This window comes from Colias philodice, chromosome 11 (assembly GCF_061535455.1).
Source record: "Colias philodice isolate Cphi_HAF_F1 chromosome 11, ilColPhil1 Martin Lab GWU primary, whole genome shotgun sequence".
NCBI lineage: Eukaryota > Metazoa > Arthropoda > Insecta > Lepidoptera > Pieridae > Colias > Colias philodice.
This window is the reverse complement of record NC_143096.1, coordinates 3,035,846-3,053,532: the sequence shown is the minus strand read 5'-3', so window position 1 is coordinate 3,053,532 and position 17,687 is coordinate 3,035,846. Positions and strand designations below refer to the sequence as shown.

At 35.8% G+C, this 17,687-nt stretch overlaps 2 protein-coding genes across 8 annotated transcripts in view; one reads left to right on the top strand and one right to left on the bottom strand.

Annotated features, from left to right (window-relative positions):
* Window positions 1–13,061, top strand: part of stan (Protocadherin-like wing polarity protein stan) — a 145,231-nt gene extending 132,170 nt beyond the window's left edge. For 5 of the 7 annotated variants that reach the window (XM_089700548.1, XM_089700549.1, XM_089700543.1 and 2 more), the window contains 22 exons: window positions 303–395; window positions 481–590; window positions 679–888; window positions 1,362–1,548; window positions 1,804–2,106; window positions 2,411–2,647; window positions 2,749–3,187; window positions 3,274–3,415; window positions 3,520–3,741; window positions 4,344–4,564; window positions 4,974–5,120; window positions 5,640–5,837; window positions 6,222–6,314; window positions 6,452–6,565; window positions 6,767–6,891; window positions 7,276–7,443; window positions 7,881–7,979; window positions 8,251–8,443; window positions 9,749–10,137; window positions 10,520–10,591; window positions 10,852–10,906; window positions 11,900–13,061. In XM_089700548.1, coding sequence (XP_089556674.1) covers window positions 303–395; window positions 481–590; window positions 679–888; window positions 1,362–1,548; window positions 1,804–2,106; window positions 2,411–2,647; window positions 2,749–3,187; window positions 3,274–3,415; window positions 3,520–3,741; window positions 4,344–4,564; window positions 4,974–5,120; window positions 5,640–5,837; window positions 6,222–6,314; window positions 6,452–6,565; window positions 6,767–6,891; window positions 7,276–7,443; window positions 7,881–7,979; window positions 8,251–8,443; window positions 9,749–10,137; window positions 10,520–10,591; window positions 10,852–10,906; window positions 11,900–11,939 — 3,857 coding nt within the window. In that variant the 3' untranslated portion in view covers window positions 11,940–13,061. The remainder of the gene's footprint in view (window positions 1–302; window positions 396–480; window positions 591–678; window positions 889–1,361; window positions 1,549–1,803; window positions 2,107–2,410; window positions 2,648–2,748; window positions 3,188–3,273; window positions 3,416–3,519; window positions 3,742–4,343; window positions 4,565–4,973; window positions 5,121–5,639; window positions 5,838–6,221; window positions 6,315–6,451; window positions 6,566–6,766; window positions 6,892–7,275; window positions 7,444–7,880; window positions 7,980–8,250; window positions 8,444–9,748; window positions 10,138–10,519; window positions 10,592–10,851; window positions 10,907–11,899) is intronic. The other 2 variants (XM_089700546.1, XM_089700547.1) reach the window with 1 other exon arrangement.
* A 1,317-nt stretch (window positions 13,062–14,378) lies between these two features.
* Window positions 14,379–17,437, bottom strand: VhaPPA1-1 (Vacuolar H[+] ATPase PPA1 subunit 1). Its single transcript, XM_089700533.1, has 2 exons — window positions 16,661–17,437; window positions 14,379–15,426 (listed from the first exon to the last, which is right to left on the bottom strand). The coding sequence occupies exon 1, from the start codon at window positions 17,300–17,302 to the stop codon at window positions 16,685–16,687; it is 618 nt and encodes a 205-aa protein (XP_089556659.1). The 5' UTR covers window positions 17,303–17,437; the 3' UTR covers window positions 14,379–15,426; window positions 16,661–16,684.
* Between the last annotated feature and the right edge of the window lie 250 nt (window positions 17,438–17,687).

Sequence of the window (17,687 nt, the reverse complement as noted above, 5' to 3'; positions counted from 1 at the left end):
AACAGTTTTAGATATCGATTATTATAATTATTTTATTGACTGGTATTGACAAAAGCAATGTTATTTTAAAATATCGTCCAAACTATATAGTAACCCACGTTATGTTATTAAGCTATTGCATAGCTTCTATCGTGGGCCTTGAGCGCGGGGATCGAATCGAGAAATTCCGTAACGAAAAAACCTCACGCTCCCTACTCCGACGGGCACGGAGGCGTGGCTTGAAGGCATGCTATGCAATAGCTTTACCGCGGCAGTCCCCGAGTGCCACACTTCTTTTTTATTATCTTATGCTCTCTTTGCAGTTGTGTATGATGGATGCCCAAAATCTTTTGCGGCTGGAGTATGGTGGCCACGAACTAAATTTGGCATAGAAGCTATCACCGACTGCCCGCCAGGTAATTTATTCTGAATTTTAAAACCATTTTTGAATGCATTTCGATATGTTAGTACTTGATTAATATTAATTTCTCATTGATACAGGATCCAGTGGAAAAGCAACAAGAATGTGCGATGAAAGTCAAGTAATACCATGGCAAGAACCAGATACGTTTAATTGTACCACATCCACGTTCTATCAGTTACGAAAACAGGTTAGTTATTTTAACTCCCCTTTTCACATTGATAATAATTTATTATGGCTTGAACGACTTTCGTTACAATTTACAATACTTATTTCAGCTGCACAAAATAGAAACAGGTGAACTAACAATGAACACATTTGTCGGAGTACGTCTAGCAGAAGATTTATCTAGTGCGTGTGCGAACACAGAACGCCTATATGGTGCAGATATTCTCGTCACTGAAGGGATATTACTTGAACTGATACAGTATGAGTTGCGACAAGCTGGATTGAACCTTACGCACAGTCAGGATAAGGACTATGTTCGGGTGAGTTGTGAAGATACTTTTTATATAGAAATTAAATAAGACTTAGGATAAGTCTGCATGCGCAAACACAGAACGCTTGTAAGTTGCGGTCATACTTCACCTTTTCGTATAGGAGCTACCAACGTTGACAAGAGAGAATTTTAGTATAGTTGGTTCTTTGATATACTGTTTCTCTTCCTATTTCCGGAATTACGGATATTTTCCTGTGCAGATAAGATGCGCACTAATAAACGCAACCACTACCGCGAGCCAGAAAGCCCGGACTCTAACCGAAATAGCAAGAGAAGCAGTATATCAAAAAACCAACTATACTAAAATGACTTTTTTTAAAACGTTAATAGCTCCCGTACCATTTTATACCATATAAATAGAGCTGAAAGGAGTAAATATTATATACATATGTATATTACCTACAGCATTTTTATCTACTACTTTAATTAAAATCTTAATCCATTATTCATGTTTCCAAACAGAACATAATAACATCATCGAACACGATCCTAAACTCGCAATACCAAAGGGAATGGCGCCGCATCAGTGAGCTAACTGGTCGGGGTTCTGAACATTTAATGCAACAGTTTGATAAATACATCTCAGTACTTGCTGAGAGTCAGCACGATACGTATACAAATCCGTTTGAAATCGTTACTAGTGATATGGGTAAGTGTTTCTTAATAATAGCCCCTAACTAAAATAGAACATTATCTGTTTGGCTAATTGTGAACTTTTTTTACCCTAAACCCTGAATAAAATTGTTCTGCAGCGATGTTTCTATATTATTAATTAGCTTAAATTAGCTTTGAAGCACCTTTAAACATTTTTTTTTTTCATTATCTCTCATAGGATAAAAATGTTCACGACCATCCGTATACTGTTTTTCTAATGTAAATGACTATAAATATTGATATCTTCCAGTAATCGGCGTGGACATAGTAACAGCGGAATCCATATACGGCTTCGAGCCAACCCAACTAAGCCGTTTCAATATCGACTCGTACACAACAGAGAGAGTAGTACTACCCGACACATCGTCTTTCATACACTCTCCCATACAAACAACTGGATATTATGGAATTAATAAATCCAAAAGCAAGAAACCATCCAGTCCCACCGTTTCGTTCCCAAAGTATAATAATTACGTGAAGAGTAAGAACAAGTTCGATAAGTATTCGAGAGTTCTGCTGCCTTTGGATTTGATTGGGATAAATAATGTTCAAGGTAAGTGGTATTGAAAAATATTTACACGGAAGTTATTTGTGAGACGTGTCATATCTTGCTCAGTATGGTATTATCCTATCAGCATTATCAGTGAACTCTTATCTTACCTATGTCAGATTTAATACGATAGTATCGAATTATATATGCACGATAAAACTTTCAAGATTATATTTTAAAATAAATTTAACTATTTAAATTATCAGTACCAATAAATGACTTCATCCTCATTAACCTCTCACATCAGAAATGCCATTTTTTTAAATAAGTAGTATGATAGAAAATACAAATTTCAATATTTTCACAGATAACGTAGAGACAATGTACGAATCCCGCGCAGTATTTTCCTACCTCCAATACTCGAGGAACACATCACAGTTAATGCCGTTGCGTATGGACGAATCAGTCAGTAGGCGATGGGGAGTTAATATCACCATAGGATCTCCTATTCTACAAGTTTCATTGTTTGTACCTGAATACGTTTGGATCAAAGAATCCAAGGAAATAGAGGATACTTCTGATAATAATATAGAAGATATGGATGGTAAGATTTTTAGTTTTAAAGCTATTTTTTTACTAAGTTTTTATAAACAAATAGTCCTTTCGTGCAAGTTAATCTCCAAATATATTTTTTCGATCACACAGGAATAACATATGTAAACAGAGGTCATCCGCATCCCACCCAAGTTAACAATCATAATAGCAATAGCAACAAAAATCCTTGGGGATCTACTGATGAAAATGGCAATCAAGACAACCACGGCCCAGTAGTTATTCAACCAGCTTTCAAAAAACAGGATAAATCTTCATACACAGACGATAATTTCCAAGAAAACGAATCCACATTTATGGCAGAGAAACTAGAAAGTCAGCCCCAAGCAATGGCGTTAACCATGAATCAAAATGATGTTAAAAACAAAGATAGCAATATAACCAAAGATACTGATAAAAAGTTAGTGTATAAAAGTTTGAATGGAATAAGACTGAAGAAGCCAATAAGATTGCAAATGTGGTTGGATATAAATAGAGAAACGTTTGGCTCGAGAACGAATCCGCAATGTGTTCATTGGTCTACTCTACGAGGGTAAGGATTTTTACACACTAAATTGCATAAAAGACATTTAAAAAGTGTAAAAGTGCTTTATTACATTTACAATATTATGTCTTCAGGACGGGTGAATGGTCTCGCGTCGGATGTCACACAGAGATAGACTACAACTGGTCACCATATTCTAATGATCCGCTTCTTATCAACTGTACATGCAACCACCTCTCTACATTTGCTGTTTTGGTAGATGAAGTTGATATAGAGGTATGTTTCGGCGATTTAATTTGGGAACCTATAAATAACAATTTATTTTATGTAATAATATTATGTCCTGCTATGTTTTATTTATCTATTTACTTGTTTTCCAGTTCATTCCAGAGCCTTCTCTTCTAGAATCAGTGACGTCATACACCGGGTTCAGTATATCGCTTCCACTACTGCTTTGCACGTGGGCGGCGTTGTCGCTCATGCGTGGCGGTGCGGCAACAGTGTCCAACTCTATACATAAACATTTAATATTCTGCGTGTTTATGGCGGAGTTGCTGTATCTTATAGCGCTGAAAGCAAGGAATACATTGGTACAGAATGAGGTGAGATTGTATTTTACAAACAAGTTTATGAATGTTAAAATTAATATTTCAAAATTTTACTTAGTACCTATAATTCCTTTGTTTCAAAATCTCATCCACACGACAAATAAACATAGAAATGAATCTAAATAATGTTCGTCACTTGAAGATGTATTTAAAAAAAATCAAATAAACCATTTCATCGAATGTATTTTAACGTAATAACATTCCAATATTCTGGCATTATAATGGTACATTTCACAACAATGAAGCCTATGCGCTTGCGCATTTCCAATGGGTGTTTCGTGTGATAGGTGCACACGTTACAATTATGTACCAACAATCGAAACATTTTTAACCGACTTCAAAAAAAGGAGGAGGTTATCAATTCGGCCGGTATGTTTTTTTTATGTATGTACACCGATTACTCCGAGGTTTCTGAACCGATTTACGTGATTCTTTTGTTCGATGCGGGATGGTTTCGAATTGGTCCCATAACAATTTTATTCCAGGCCCAGTAGTTTTTATTTTATGAGCATTTTCGTCTGTATTTGTAAATGTTGCAAGTGCAAGTTTGAAGCCGGTTGTTTTTAACGCAGTTATCACTTGTTATCCGTCTACAGTTTCTCTGCAAGGTGACAGCGATGTCGCTCCACTACTGGTGGGTGTCCGCACTAGGCTGGGCCGCGTGCGACGCGTGGCAGGTGCGGCGGCTGGTGCGCGAGGTGCGCGACGTGAACCACGGCCCGCTGGCGCCGCACCTCGCGGCCGCGTACGCCGCGCCGGCCGTCGCGCTGGCGCTCGCTGCGGCGCATCATCAGCATCAGTATGGGAATGCGCTCTTGTAAGTGGAAGTGATGGATAATTTGGACGTGTGTTTATTTCGTTTCCTTCATAGAATGGTGGAAATATATGTCAGTAAAGGTTCAAAATAAATAAAGCATTGAAAATGATTGGAAAGGGCTTTTTATGATTTTTTTACTTATTTAAATTTTATACCTTCTCGAAATAATATTACCGTTAAAAGTGGATTTTATTTGTTAAACTCCGCTACTGTAATGAACTGACATTTCTGAAATTATTAAATGTTTAAAAAATATCTTCTAAATGTAAATTTATAAAGAATAGAATGCCATATAATCAAAAATATCAAATTAAAAAAAAACGGGTTGCACTCCGGGAGTGCCGGCAGAAATGAAAACTTGATTATTAACGTTCAGCATGTTTGATATTTTGGAATGGCTCATACGCAGTTGCTGGGTGAGCTGCCACGAAGCAGTAGTATGGTGGGTGGTAGTACCAGCGGGCGCGTACGCTCTTGCCGCCGTCATACTACTCGCGGGCGCCACGCGTGCTGCCTTCACTGTACGAGACCATGTTATTGGCTTTGGGAATCTGAGGTAACAGTTGTTATATTATGTTTTTAAAGTGAAACTTTTATTACATCGTCTCAAACTTTTTGGTCTGTGTAGCGCATGTCGCGTGTATCGCGGCTGCCGAGTAGGTATACCTACTCGGCACGCGACATGCGCTACACAAAGCAGTGTTCGGAACCGTTCGAACAGTTTCACTTTTACCGTGGTTTCATAAAACCACACAACATTTTTTATTTTTATTTCAAGTTCGATTTTCAATGTTCTTTGTAATCTCAATACTGAAATGCATTTTTTACTTTAACTAAATATCATTTAAAAAAATTGATTGTCTGTAAAGTCGGTTTACTGACGATAGTTGAACGTGACAACGTCCGATTGTACTTCTTTGTCGCTCGTTCCGCGCTCTCGCTTGCACTTCAAGCCTTACATGGAACGCCTCAGAGCGAGGTAACGCCGCATGAGTCATGTTTTTTCGTGCGTGCAGCCGACTCTATCGAATTATAAGACGTTGTCACGTCAAAACCTATTTTATCTTTCCCACAGGATGTTACTCGCCGTGAGCATAATCTGCCTGCCTCTCCTGTGCGGCGCGTGGGCAAGTGCGCTGATCCTGGGCAGCGAGGCGGGCGGGCGGCGCGCGGCGCTCAGCTCGCTGCTGGCGGCCGCCGTCGCGCTGCACGCCGCGGCCGCCGCGCTCGGGTACATCGCGTTCAACGTGCGCGTGCGGGACAACCTTAAGCGGTGAGTGTGTGACTTAGTGACGTCACTTGATGTTAACGAGGCGGGGGTTCACCGCGTCGAACTTAGCTAGCTGGCAAGTGAGTGAGTGACGTCACTCGCATTAAACGCGACAGGTTTTGCCCCATGCCCCGCTGATAATTAAGTGAGTGAATGACGTCACTTGCCGTGAGCGATGCAGGAGCTCACCGCGCCGTGTTCATATCGCCGGTTAGTGAGTTAGTGACGTCACTAGCAATTGCGGCTGCCTGCCGCTGTGAGGTTTACGTAGACGTCAGGCTCATGCTGAGCAGTGAGACAGAACATACATGATACATCATATTTTCTCCTAACACATAACAACAATTTTGTGTTTCATGCAAAATTTAACTCAATACTTTTCAACAGGTCGGTACTAAGGTGTCTTGGAAAGAAAGTTCCGCTCGCTGACACTTCAGTTATCATCAGCACCAGTGCACAAAATCTTTCACATACTAACCGGTAAGCATTCTATAATTCTTAAATCAAAAAAAATGTATTTTTGAAGATTATTAACCTACTTTTTTTTTCTATAATGTTATGCATTAGAACTTCCTTTTTTGAAATCGGTTCAAAAATATTCGTTTATTTTTCATCAGATCTTCACTGGCATACCACAGTGGTACGGAAGCACGACAACTCCGTAACATCGGTATTTCAGCATCTTCTACAACGTCTCGATCAACTACAAAGACTAGTTCCAGCCCTTACAGGTGAGTGAAAGTGATAGACATACACACTACTGTTAAGCTTTTATAATCTGATATTGAAATGTAAATTATTTTTACACACATACACATTATCTGTTAATTTAGGTCAGACACTTAACGCAATAATAAAACGTTGTTTCATTGAATAAACGATAATTTACGATATCACAGATTCCTTTAATATTTTTTATGATTTATGTTCAGTAGAAGCGATGGCCAACTGCGCCATACAAGCACGTCGACTTCAAACTACAACACTAGCGCTAGTGACATGCCGGCTTACTTGAGAGGCTTTGATTCATCCCTGCATCATAGCAAGAGGAAAGATGGTATGCAAATGAAATAAATTCAATTCAATTCGATTGACTTTGGCTTTGGCTTTATTCTAGTTTTAAAAATATTTGGTCCTTCGAGTAACTTTTATTTTCATTTCTTATCTTACAGCAAATGTGTGATTGTAAAACTTACCTAAAAAAACTTTTGAAACAGAAACTCGAAACATTTATTTATAATATTAGAATTCTTCTAGTAGCAGTATCACCAGTTACAAACAGCCGTTTCTACAGAGAAGAAACGGAAAGAAACTCCGCAGTTGCCCTTTTAAAATCAAGTCAATTTAACGTTTTAAGTTTTTGATTGTTACTCTTAATGGTTAAAGGTTGGAAGATGTTTTTCTCAGTTTTTTTGTTCTCATTTTACCATTTTTCCTTTAGAAGACCGTCGTCGCCGTCGCAAAGATGCTGAACCCACGTCCCACGGCACAGAGAACACAGACAGTGATAGCGAGGCGAGCGCGCGGAGCCTCGAGCTCGCGTCCAGCCACTCGTCGGATGATGACGAGACCAGTACTCGGCGGTCTTCCCACCCACCCTCTGCTACCCGTCAGTCCATACTAATATTATAAATGCGAAAGTAACTCTGTCTGTCTGTCTGTTACTCAATCACGCCTTAACTACTGAACCAATTTGCATGAAATTTGGTATAGAGATATTTTGATACCCGAGAAAGGACATAGGATAGGTTTTATCCCGGAAATCCTACCGGAACGGGTTTTTCTTTGAAAACGCGGGCGAAGCCGCGGGCGGAAAGCTAGTTTATTATAAATATTAAACGGTTTTTTCATTTATTTTTTTCAAAAAATTAAAAAAAAAATCTTTTTTTCTAGAAAATATTGTCTATGGATATGTAATAATTAAGTGATTTGTGTTGTTAAGAGTTGTTTGTAATTTGTAATTTCAAAAATCCTTACAAATTGCAATCGATTTTTATGTACGTATTTTGTCTCTTACATATGTATAATAATTAATTTCCACACCAGGAGAGCGTGGCAGTAGTGCGGGCAACAGCTTCCTGCCCAACATTACGGAGGGCGCGCCTCTGGGAACGCCGTCACGGTGGCCACAACATATGAGAGAAGGTATACAATGTCATAATTCGTACACAACTTCATACAAGATAGCTGTCCAATTTCGTATATTGTAGAAAAAATACAACAAGAGTTACATTTGTGTAGTTGTGTGCTTGAAATTTATTCGTATCGAAATTTGAATCAAAATCTACCGTCATCTACTTTGCTATATTTGCAATGTAAATTCCACTTAGTTCGTTCGAACGTGCATATAATTAAACGTATCACTCACAGGTGTCACTTCTATACCACACATAATGACATATTATTCATTACTTAGGCGAGTCCCGCGACACCCACAACCCGCACGAGTCCCGCGAGTGGTCGGACTCGCGGTCCCCAGTAGCGCTGCCCGACCCCGACCTCACGTCCGACGTGTTCCTGCGATCACGGCTCAAGCCCTCCATACTGGAGAACGTACACGATACGTACGTGGCGAGTGTGGACGCGTCGAGATTACCGCTGGATAATAGGTATGTAGCACAACTCGCACGAGTCCCGTAACACATAACTCGAGCAACTTACACGAGTCCCACAACTTGCAGGAGACCCGTGAGTGCACAACTCGCACGAGTACCGCAAGTCCCGCGACTGGTACTTAATAACATGCACTAGCTAGCGCGGATGCGTTACGTCTACTATATACTAATCTTAAGTACCTATAGGTGTAGACCGGGAGATACTGACACAAAATTTCGAGTCATTTGTAACAAGGATGGCGGTTCTACAGGGGTCTTAGTACGCAATGACAAAAAGAAAAATGATGGTGTGAACGCTGGTACCGGTGGCATAGTCGCGTGGGCGTTTGTCGAACTCGTCGGAAAAATAGCGAAAGTCAAACGATTTGTAGCACAAAAATTTTAGAATTTACCGATAGCCCATAAAAAAGTAGTAGGCGGTAGTGTCATGCCATACTTTTCCGGTGTGACTTACAGCCCGCCATACCGACGCGAATGTGTTGATTTAAATAAAACAATCATTCAACCATTTGTACCAGGCTAACTTTTGCACAAGTAACTATCGTCGTGCAGCCATTTACGAAAATCGCCATGCCATACTTTTCGGACGATTCCAAATGGTCGCCATACCGCCGAAAATCTGCAAAAAATTTTTATTTCGCCAAACTTTTTGTACCAGTATTGCATTTGGATTTTTGGAGAGTATTTGATAAAATGTGACCATTATTATATTTGCCATACTTCTAGTAGGGGGAAAAAGTGCTGTCATACTTGAAAACTTAATTTATATAAGTGAAGATTTCCAACACATAGATCTTTGAAATTTTGTATTTATATTTGTTGATCCTCAAACTTACAGGAAAAATAAGTGCCATACTGTTACAAATCGTTTGACTTTCGCTATTTTCCGACGAGTTCGACTAACGCCCACGCGACTAAGCCGCCGGTACCAGCGTTCACGCCATCGTTTTTCTTTTTGTCATTGCGTACTAAGACCCCTGTCGAACCGCCATCCTGTTACAAATGACTCGAAATTTTGTGTCAGTATCTCCCGGTCTAGTGCTTTTGTAAAGAAAAAAAATGAATATTTTCTTTTAAGCTCTCTAAAACCGATTTGAACTAATTACTACAAGTTTTACATTACAATTTTGAATGTTTTAATTTGATTTGTCTTTAAAGTTATTTAATGCTCTACAAAAGACCAAGGTATGGAAAGAACATACCCATTAACCTGTAACCTTGTACTACGTTAAAGTACCTAAAATATTGTAATGGCATTATCTTAACAACAAACTATTTTACCAAAAACTTTCTCCTCAGATACGGCATGATGGAAGACGAGCTAATGTACGGAGTGCTCCCTAGCGAAACTGACAAACAGACTCCCTACGATCCTTCTTACCCTCTATCGCCCAACCTGTACCGTCTCCCCTATGGCTCCAAAACCTACCTTTCTTCTAGAACATCAGACTATGGGTACAGCCCTACCAAATACTTAAACACAGACGTATACGGCTCCCGCGATGGAACTCATGAAGGATACGCAAGGGAGCACGAAGGATATCCAAGGGATTTCAGGGATTCAGGAATTGCGACAATGCTGAAGAACGATTATCAAAGGAAAATGGAATATGGGGAGTACGCGGATAGAATGTCTGACGGCTCGGAAAAACACCACCCGCATGATAAATATCACTTCCCGTATACTGGTAAGTTTTTCGGTTAGCCAGTAACCTAGTTATAGGCAAATTAAAAAAATATTGAAATATTGTAATATACATACCTATGTACCTATTATGTAGCTGTAGTCAATATAATAAAGAAGCTAATCGTTGTTCGAAAAGTTTTAATAAACTTAGAATTTTATTAAAAGAGATTGAGTGATTCACGTGTGTTGTTTCGTTTCACGTATTACAATTGTTGAGTAGCTTAAAACGCTTTTGAATTATTGATTGAATAAATAGTGGAGTGATGATCACCAATACTTTGTTAAATAAAAAAAATATCGATAATTACTTAATTAATAAATATCCACTATTTACTCAATTCAAATAAAATGTACTGTTTTGTTTATATTCCGCTTTGCTTTAGCTGAGGAGGACCACATAAACATGCGCGGCATCAACCACTCGCCGCAAGTGCCTAGTAGTGATAGTAACGCAGGTAAACTACACTGCTTTTTATTTCATTTGCATTTTTGTGTGTGTTTTTTTATATTTTTAGTTCATGTTTGACACATTATTATTGTATTTTTTATTTGCTTATTTAACTAGCAGATAACCAACCATAGCACCATAATAACCAATTGAATGTATAGTTGAACTCTGAAATTATATTGTACGACTAAAGTTTAGTTGATTTCAATAATATCACCGTATTTAAATTTATTTTTAATAATAATATTAATAAATGATATTATACAGCTGACGGTCAACAACAAATGGGAGCGCCTCTAGCGAGCATGGGGGAAACTAGCGAGTGAGTAACCTTCATTGTCTATGCCTGTCTAACATCAAATTAAGTACAAAATACTTCACGTTAAATTACAATAAACACAGGTTATTTGAATTATTTTTCAAAATTTATCAGACATCACATCTCATAATTCGTTTCTATACAAATTTAAGCAACACTACATCCAAAACCTTTATTTCAAACGTTGTTACTTATTTGAGCCAATTTTGCATGTAATGTTAAAACGTGCACTTATTTTGCACAGTTACAAACTTGTCCATATTAAAAGGAGATATAACATTTATCTTCAGAAGAATAACAAATGAATTTATGACACAGTAAAATAATAATTGCCAAACTACTTTTATTAGCATTTAAATAATTATATAATTTTATCTTACTTAACTTTGAAACTGTAAAAGTAATACAGTTTTGTTTTACTGCGTCTAATTTTAAAATCTTTTACAATTACAAATTATCACTAGATGGTGGCGGTTATATGAGAAACACTCTTTATAAAATCATCTTTTGCTTTGCTAACTGGTGGTGCTACCGTGCTCAAAATCATCTATATTCACCATAGGGAAGAGGTAATATTTTTTTTACTATGCATGACTTGTACTTATATTTTTTATAGAATTTAATATTCCTAATCACATGAAACACCACATTTTATTAAGAAATCTCTAGGATAGAGGGAATTTTCATTTAAACACAGCGGATATGGCAATACAATTGACGGAATTATAAAAGAATGGAAAGTGGTGGGAAAAGATTGATCGTATTTATTTGTTTTATGGAATAAAAAAAAATGTTGTGTGCTCATTTATGGTCATTATTGGCTTCACAAATTAAAAAACATCTAAGGTAGCATGGTAATCAAATGTATTTAACTAACTGTGACCTCTTTACCCTAATTATTTTTATGGTTATAAAATTATTAAATAATTGTTCCAATATCCACCAAACCATCAATACAACTTATATGTATTAATTTACTTTATTTATCTGTTATAGGAAATCTACTACTGAAGACGACGCTGAAACAAGAGTATAAGACTACATAGTACAAGATTTCCAATGAATCTCAATTATTTTAGTAATTTATTTGTATTTTGTACACATAATGAATTAATTATAATATTAGTTACAAATAATAATTATTTTAGCTATCATTTTTAAAGACTGTCGCAATATCCCCACGGACACTGCCATAGTGTATGTCTTGCTTAATTATTAGTGTCTATTGTCTATGCCTTAAAAACTTGCTGCTACGAAAATTATTAACATTATATAATGATCATCTCAAAACAATTTTAAATGGTATTTGAAAATATTTATCGAATCAAATTATATGAATTAAAATTATATTATAAAAATTATGTTAGTATCCAAAGTCAAATGTGTAAATAGTTTTAATGATAAGTAATAATATAAGTGTAAAGATAAGCTATTTTTGTATAAGACACCAAAAGATAGATAATGTTTAGTAACAGGTTCACATTACTTGTAGTTTAATAATAATTATTGTATAACATCGAGCATCACAACATACAAGATCAAGTCTTTGTATTAATACAAATTTGAATACTTTTAAAAGAATTCAAATAATAGTTTTCTATTACTCTTTCTTTGTATATAATTACGTAAATAGGAGTGTTGTGTGCATTTTTAACGTTTTACGAAGAGTCCACCTATTTTGTAAATACTTAGACTTTTACACATTGTAGAAATAAATTAAATAGGTAAATATTAAAAGCTTTATTTATGTAGTATGAATAATAATTTTGCCATAGTAGTTGAGTCGGTAGTACCTATAATAAGAACATTACTCTCTATTTTATAATATTATTAGGGAGAGATATTATAATTATTATCATTGCTTTAGCATTGATTTTAAGTATCTACAAAAAATTATATGTGAGAACTAATTTTGATACTATTTGGCCTGCTCAAGTATTCGAATAATAAAATATCAATTTTCTAATGAGTTGTAAAATATTCTTCGCATGCTTTTATTGCGCTGGCAAGAAATTTTGCTCTTTTGAACTTCTTTTGAAAGTTTTATACAATCCTCTAAAATTGTTAGCATTAATTACGTACACTATCTCTCTGGAATTGTTTTAGATAGAGGTACAAATACACATTCCATTTTATATAAAAAATAAATATTTTATTGCTAAAATTTGGTTGTTTTATTTACCTACCTTTCTTTATTTCTTTCCTTCTACCGCTAAATTAGTTAAGATACCCATATAATCATATATAGGTAGTTTTAGTAAATACAAGGGCTTCATCGGGTGCCAGACGCCCCAACCCCTGGGCAAGGTCCACGACTTTACTAATTTTGAGATATTTCCACGCTACTGATCCTAAATTGAAAATAATGTTGCCAGTAACTTTTTTAAACTAGGTAGGTAGGTACGTACGATCGATCTATAATATAAAAATGAGTCGCCAAATGCGTTGGCAAGCGCAAAACTTGAGAACGGCTGAACCGATTTCAATAATTCTTTTTCATAATATTCCTTGAAGTACGAGGATGGTACTTATGGCCGAAGCGGGGGCAGACCGCTAGTTATTTATAACAAGTTACAAGATCCCGTTCGTGTCCATGGTCAACCTGGGCGGAGCCGAAGAAATCGGCTAGTATCTAACATCTCTAGATCGTGAAGAAGTTTGTACAGTCTACACTACCTACATATTTTATATCTTTGCACAGAGGTGCGCGCGAGCGTAGATGGTAGAACCGACGGATCCTGGGTTCGATTCCCGGTCACAACAAACAAACAAAAAATTTCAAAGTCTGACAAGACATAGAAGGCTTGTTCGTAATAACATAATAATCGTACAGTGAGATGAATGCATTTGCCCCATACCCCACAAGGGGATACGGGAATTCACTTTTGAAGGAATGGCAGCATGATTGTGTACCTAATTTAGCGGTGTTTAGGATAACTTCGCACAATATACTTTGTCGTTATAATTATAAAAATTCTATTTTTTTTATCTGGATAAACTGGAAACTACCTACTTACAATAATTCATTTTCAACTGTGATTTTCAAGAATGAATTGGTGCTTTCGCTGGTTTTCAGAGATTATCATTATATCTGTTTGTTCAAATTTTTAAGCACGTGACATTATTTATACTTTTTATCAGCATAATACATAATATTATGTAATACCTACAACAATATAGTTAGGTGTAGGTACCTATTATGTAGTATAGCGTGAAGCGTCAAATATCTGTGGTGTAGAAGCGGAGGGTATTGTAATTTATATTATAGGATTTGAACTCAAATCAAATGCATTAAACAACATTATTACATATCAAACGATGAAATAAATATTGAAATCTATTCAATAGTTCCTGAGATTATCACATTCAAACAAACGACTAAAAATTCAGTAGGTAAATCTGAAAAAAAAAACCACTGTCACGTCACGCAAGGTTACCATTACAAAGTTATTAAATAAAAAACACGTAAACCAAATAACTTTTAGCTATTTATTCATCAACATACATAATATCTACATTTGCACAAATATGTTTAACTTATAAACATCAGTAAATCGTTTTTCGACTGATATTAATACTTTTTCGATTTTGTTTTCATACGCCCAAATGGTTTGAGCTTTGCAAGACGATTTCTGCAATCGAGCAGCATTCATGTCGACACCTATAATATATTTTTGTGAATATAAATTTACAATAAATTAGTGTTTTTAAAGTACGAGGAGGCAAACTAATATTTACAAGTGGAAGTCAATAAAAAGAAATAAAGGGGTATATGGGCCGCACGCGAAAATCATAGGCAATTTTTCCCACTAGACACATTTGTAACACTGAAGTTAGAAACAAGATAAACTATTTCAAAAATAGGTCTAATTATTATGACATTGAGTCTAGTTGGAAAAATAATATGTAGTCATCTGTTATATAAACTTATATACAGTTATATACCAATCAAAGCTTTCACAAGTTGTAATAAGATTTCATGGAATGTTTAAAGCTTTAAAATGAATAGATACAACAGTGTTTGTGCCTCAATTTACAAGTAGTGACTATTATATAAATGAACTAAAATGAAGATATCTATAGAAATCACTGTATATCTAGCCATTTCAATATAGCACTGTGATATGGTTTAAACAACACAAGTATATTTGTTATAACGTTGTCTAGAAACACTCCAATACAATCAAGACCTGTTTGCTCAAATATGGGGTCTTAGCTTAATCGTATTTATTGTTCATAATCTCAATATTGTAATCTAGAAACAGCTAAGATGAAAAAATATTTGCTATCGGGAGCTAAGACCAAATATTACACAAACAGTAACCACCAAGATTATTTAAAAATTAAATACATTAAAAGTTTCACATCAACAAAACAATATTATCAGAAATACACAAGTTCAACACTTAAATATGTAATTCAAGCTTAAAATTGCTTCTTATATAAATATAGCTTCAAGCACTGATGATATTAGGTGTCATTTTGTTGTAGGTTGGGGCGAGATGGTCCAGTGCTCTTGTACACTGAAAACAAATAAATAAATATTATTTATAAAACATTCAATTAAATAATTATTTAGAGAATTGCATTATACAATTAACATATTAATGATCGATGAATCATAGAATATACATATCTCCATTTACTTCAAATGTATGATAAACATAAATATGAAAGTTTGCGAGGTTGGATGTAATATACACATTCACGTAAATCACAACTGAACCGATTTTGGCAACTTCAAGCTGAAGTTATACTTGTTGCACTAAAAGTTAGGAATAAGTTTCCCCTAAAATCAATCAAAATCTTAATAAAACAGAATGTATGTATGTGGAAATAAATAAACATTCCAAAATTGTCTCATAAAATTAGGTAGCCAAAACTAAAATATTCTGCTAACAATTTCTGCAATCGAGCAGCATTCATGAGAATATTCAATGCCAATTTTTTTTTTATTAATATAAATGATCATGCTATGACTGTCATGTGACTTATATAATGTCACTATTCAACATCTTTTCAAGAAGATAACTTCTGTAAATAAAAACATATACTTTAGAATATTTTAATGACACAATTTTGAGCCTTAATGAATTCTATTATGTACATATTTAGTAAAAGCAAAAAGCAATCTGTATAATATAAAGATTTATTATAACGCTATAAATTGTATTTTGAATAAGATGAAATTTGAATAAGATGATGTCAATATTACATCAATTAGTTGCTCCATTGCAAAATAATATGCAAAGAAAGACCTTTTCACTGTTTAAATATTGGTATGTATTACTAAACCTCAGCCAAAATTAAATTTTGATGATTTTCATTTTATATCTAAGGTGAATTTGTTAAAAATAATGCTTAAAAGGCGCTGAAACCACTAACGACCAAAATTATGAGCTGACAGTTAACATAAACACATGTAAAATAAATATTGTTTAATATTGAAGGGATAATCTTGTAAGTAAAAAAACAACATGCAGTAAAATGATTGGCATGAGTCATTACGGCATTATTGCAAGTGGATTGTTATATAGATGAAGAAATGATAATCTAAATTTTAAATATTTGAACTATATAATTTACAACAGGATTTTATTTTAACAGTAAGTTTTTGAGTTAGAGATAAAATAAAATCTCAAAATTCCAGCGAGCAGCCTAGTTTGATTAAATGATCTCAATTTTTTCTCATTCACACTGCTTTAAAAAAGATTTTATATAGTTTAAATAAATATTTAATGATAAGGTTATACTTACACATAATATAATGTTCTCTTTAAGTTACTGGTTGCCCATTTTGACTTTTGACGTCATGTAAATGCCGACGATGAGGCCGAAAAGACCGATGGCGGATCCAAAAATCTCAACGATCAGGATCTTGACGAACAGCGCTGCATTTGCAGCATCAGCCAAGGCAGCACCGGAGCCCACGATACCGACAGCGATACCGCAGAACAGGTTTACTAAGCCCACAGCCAATCCTGCGCCGAACATCACGTATCCAGCCATCCAATTCTGTTGCTTGATGGTGATATCCAACAGTGGTTCCGTGTATTTCTCCAACATTCCCGACAGTACGATGGCTGTGATGAGTCCATAAATAGCTACGGCTTCACAGAAAATGACGGAAATCAAGTTCTTGGTCTTAATTCTAGGCGCCTTGACACCACCTCCGACTATGCTCACTCCGGTCGTGTGGATGCCCATCGCTGCGCCGACCACCGAGAATGCCACGGCGAAGGCGATTCCCAGGGTTCCCCACATGTAGGGGGAAGTATTCTCCAAGAACCATCCGAAACTTATTTGCTCACCCTTTCCATTGAGAAGATAGTACATAGAAAATATGGGTATCACGATCGCCACCAGCAGCACAAACAGGTAAGTTAGAAAGTATCTCATTTTGGAGATATATTTTTGGTCTATTGGAGCTCCTGAACCTAATAATCCCAATTGGGACGGCCTTTTTTCCTCCAATTCCTACCTTGACAGAAAACTCAAAACGGAGGAGTCTTGTGATCACAAGATGTCAGAGACAAAATTAGGCTTGCCAGATCGAAAAAGAAATAGATCACGACATTAAACCATAAACACATTCTTAACAATTTTACAAGCCAAAAATAATCAATTTTTTAAACTTTTTATTTAATACTAGCGGTCCGCCCCGGCTTCGCCCGTGGTACATGTTTACGTTTTCTCTACATAAGAACCATCCTCGTACTTCAAGGAATATAATAAAAAAAGAATTATCGAAATCGGTTCAGCCGTTCTCGAGTTATGCGCTTAC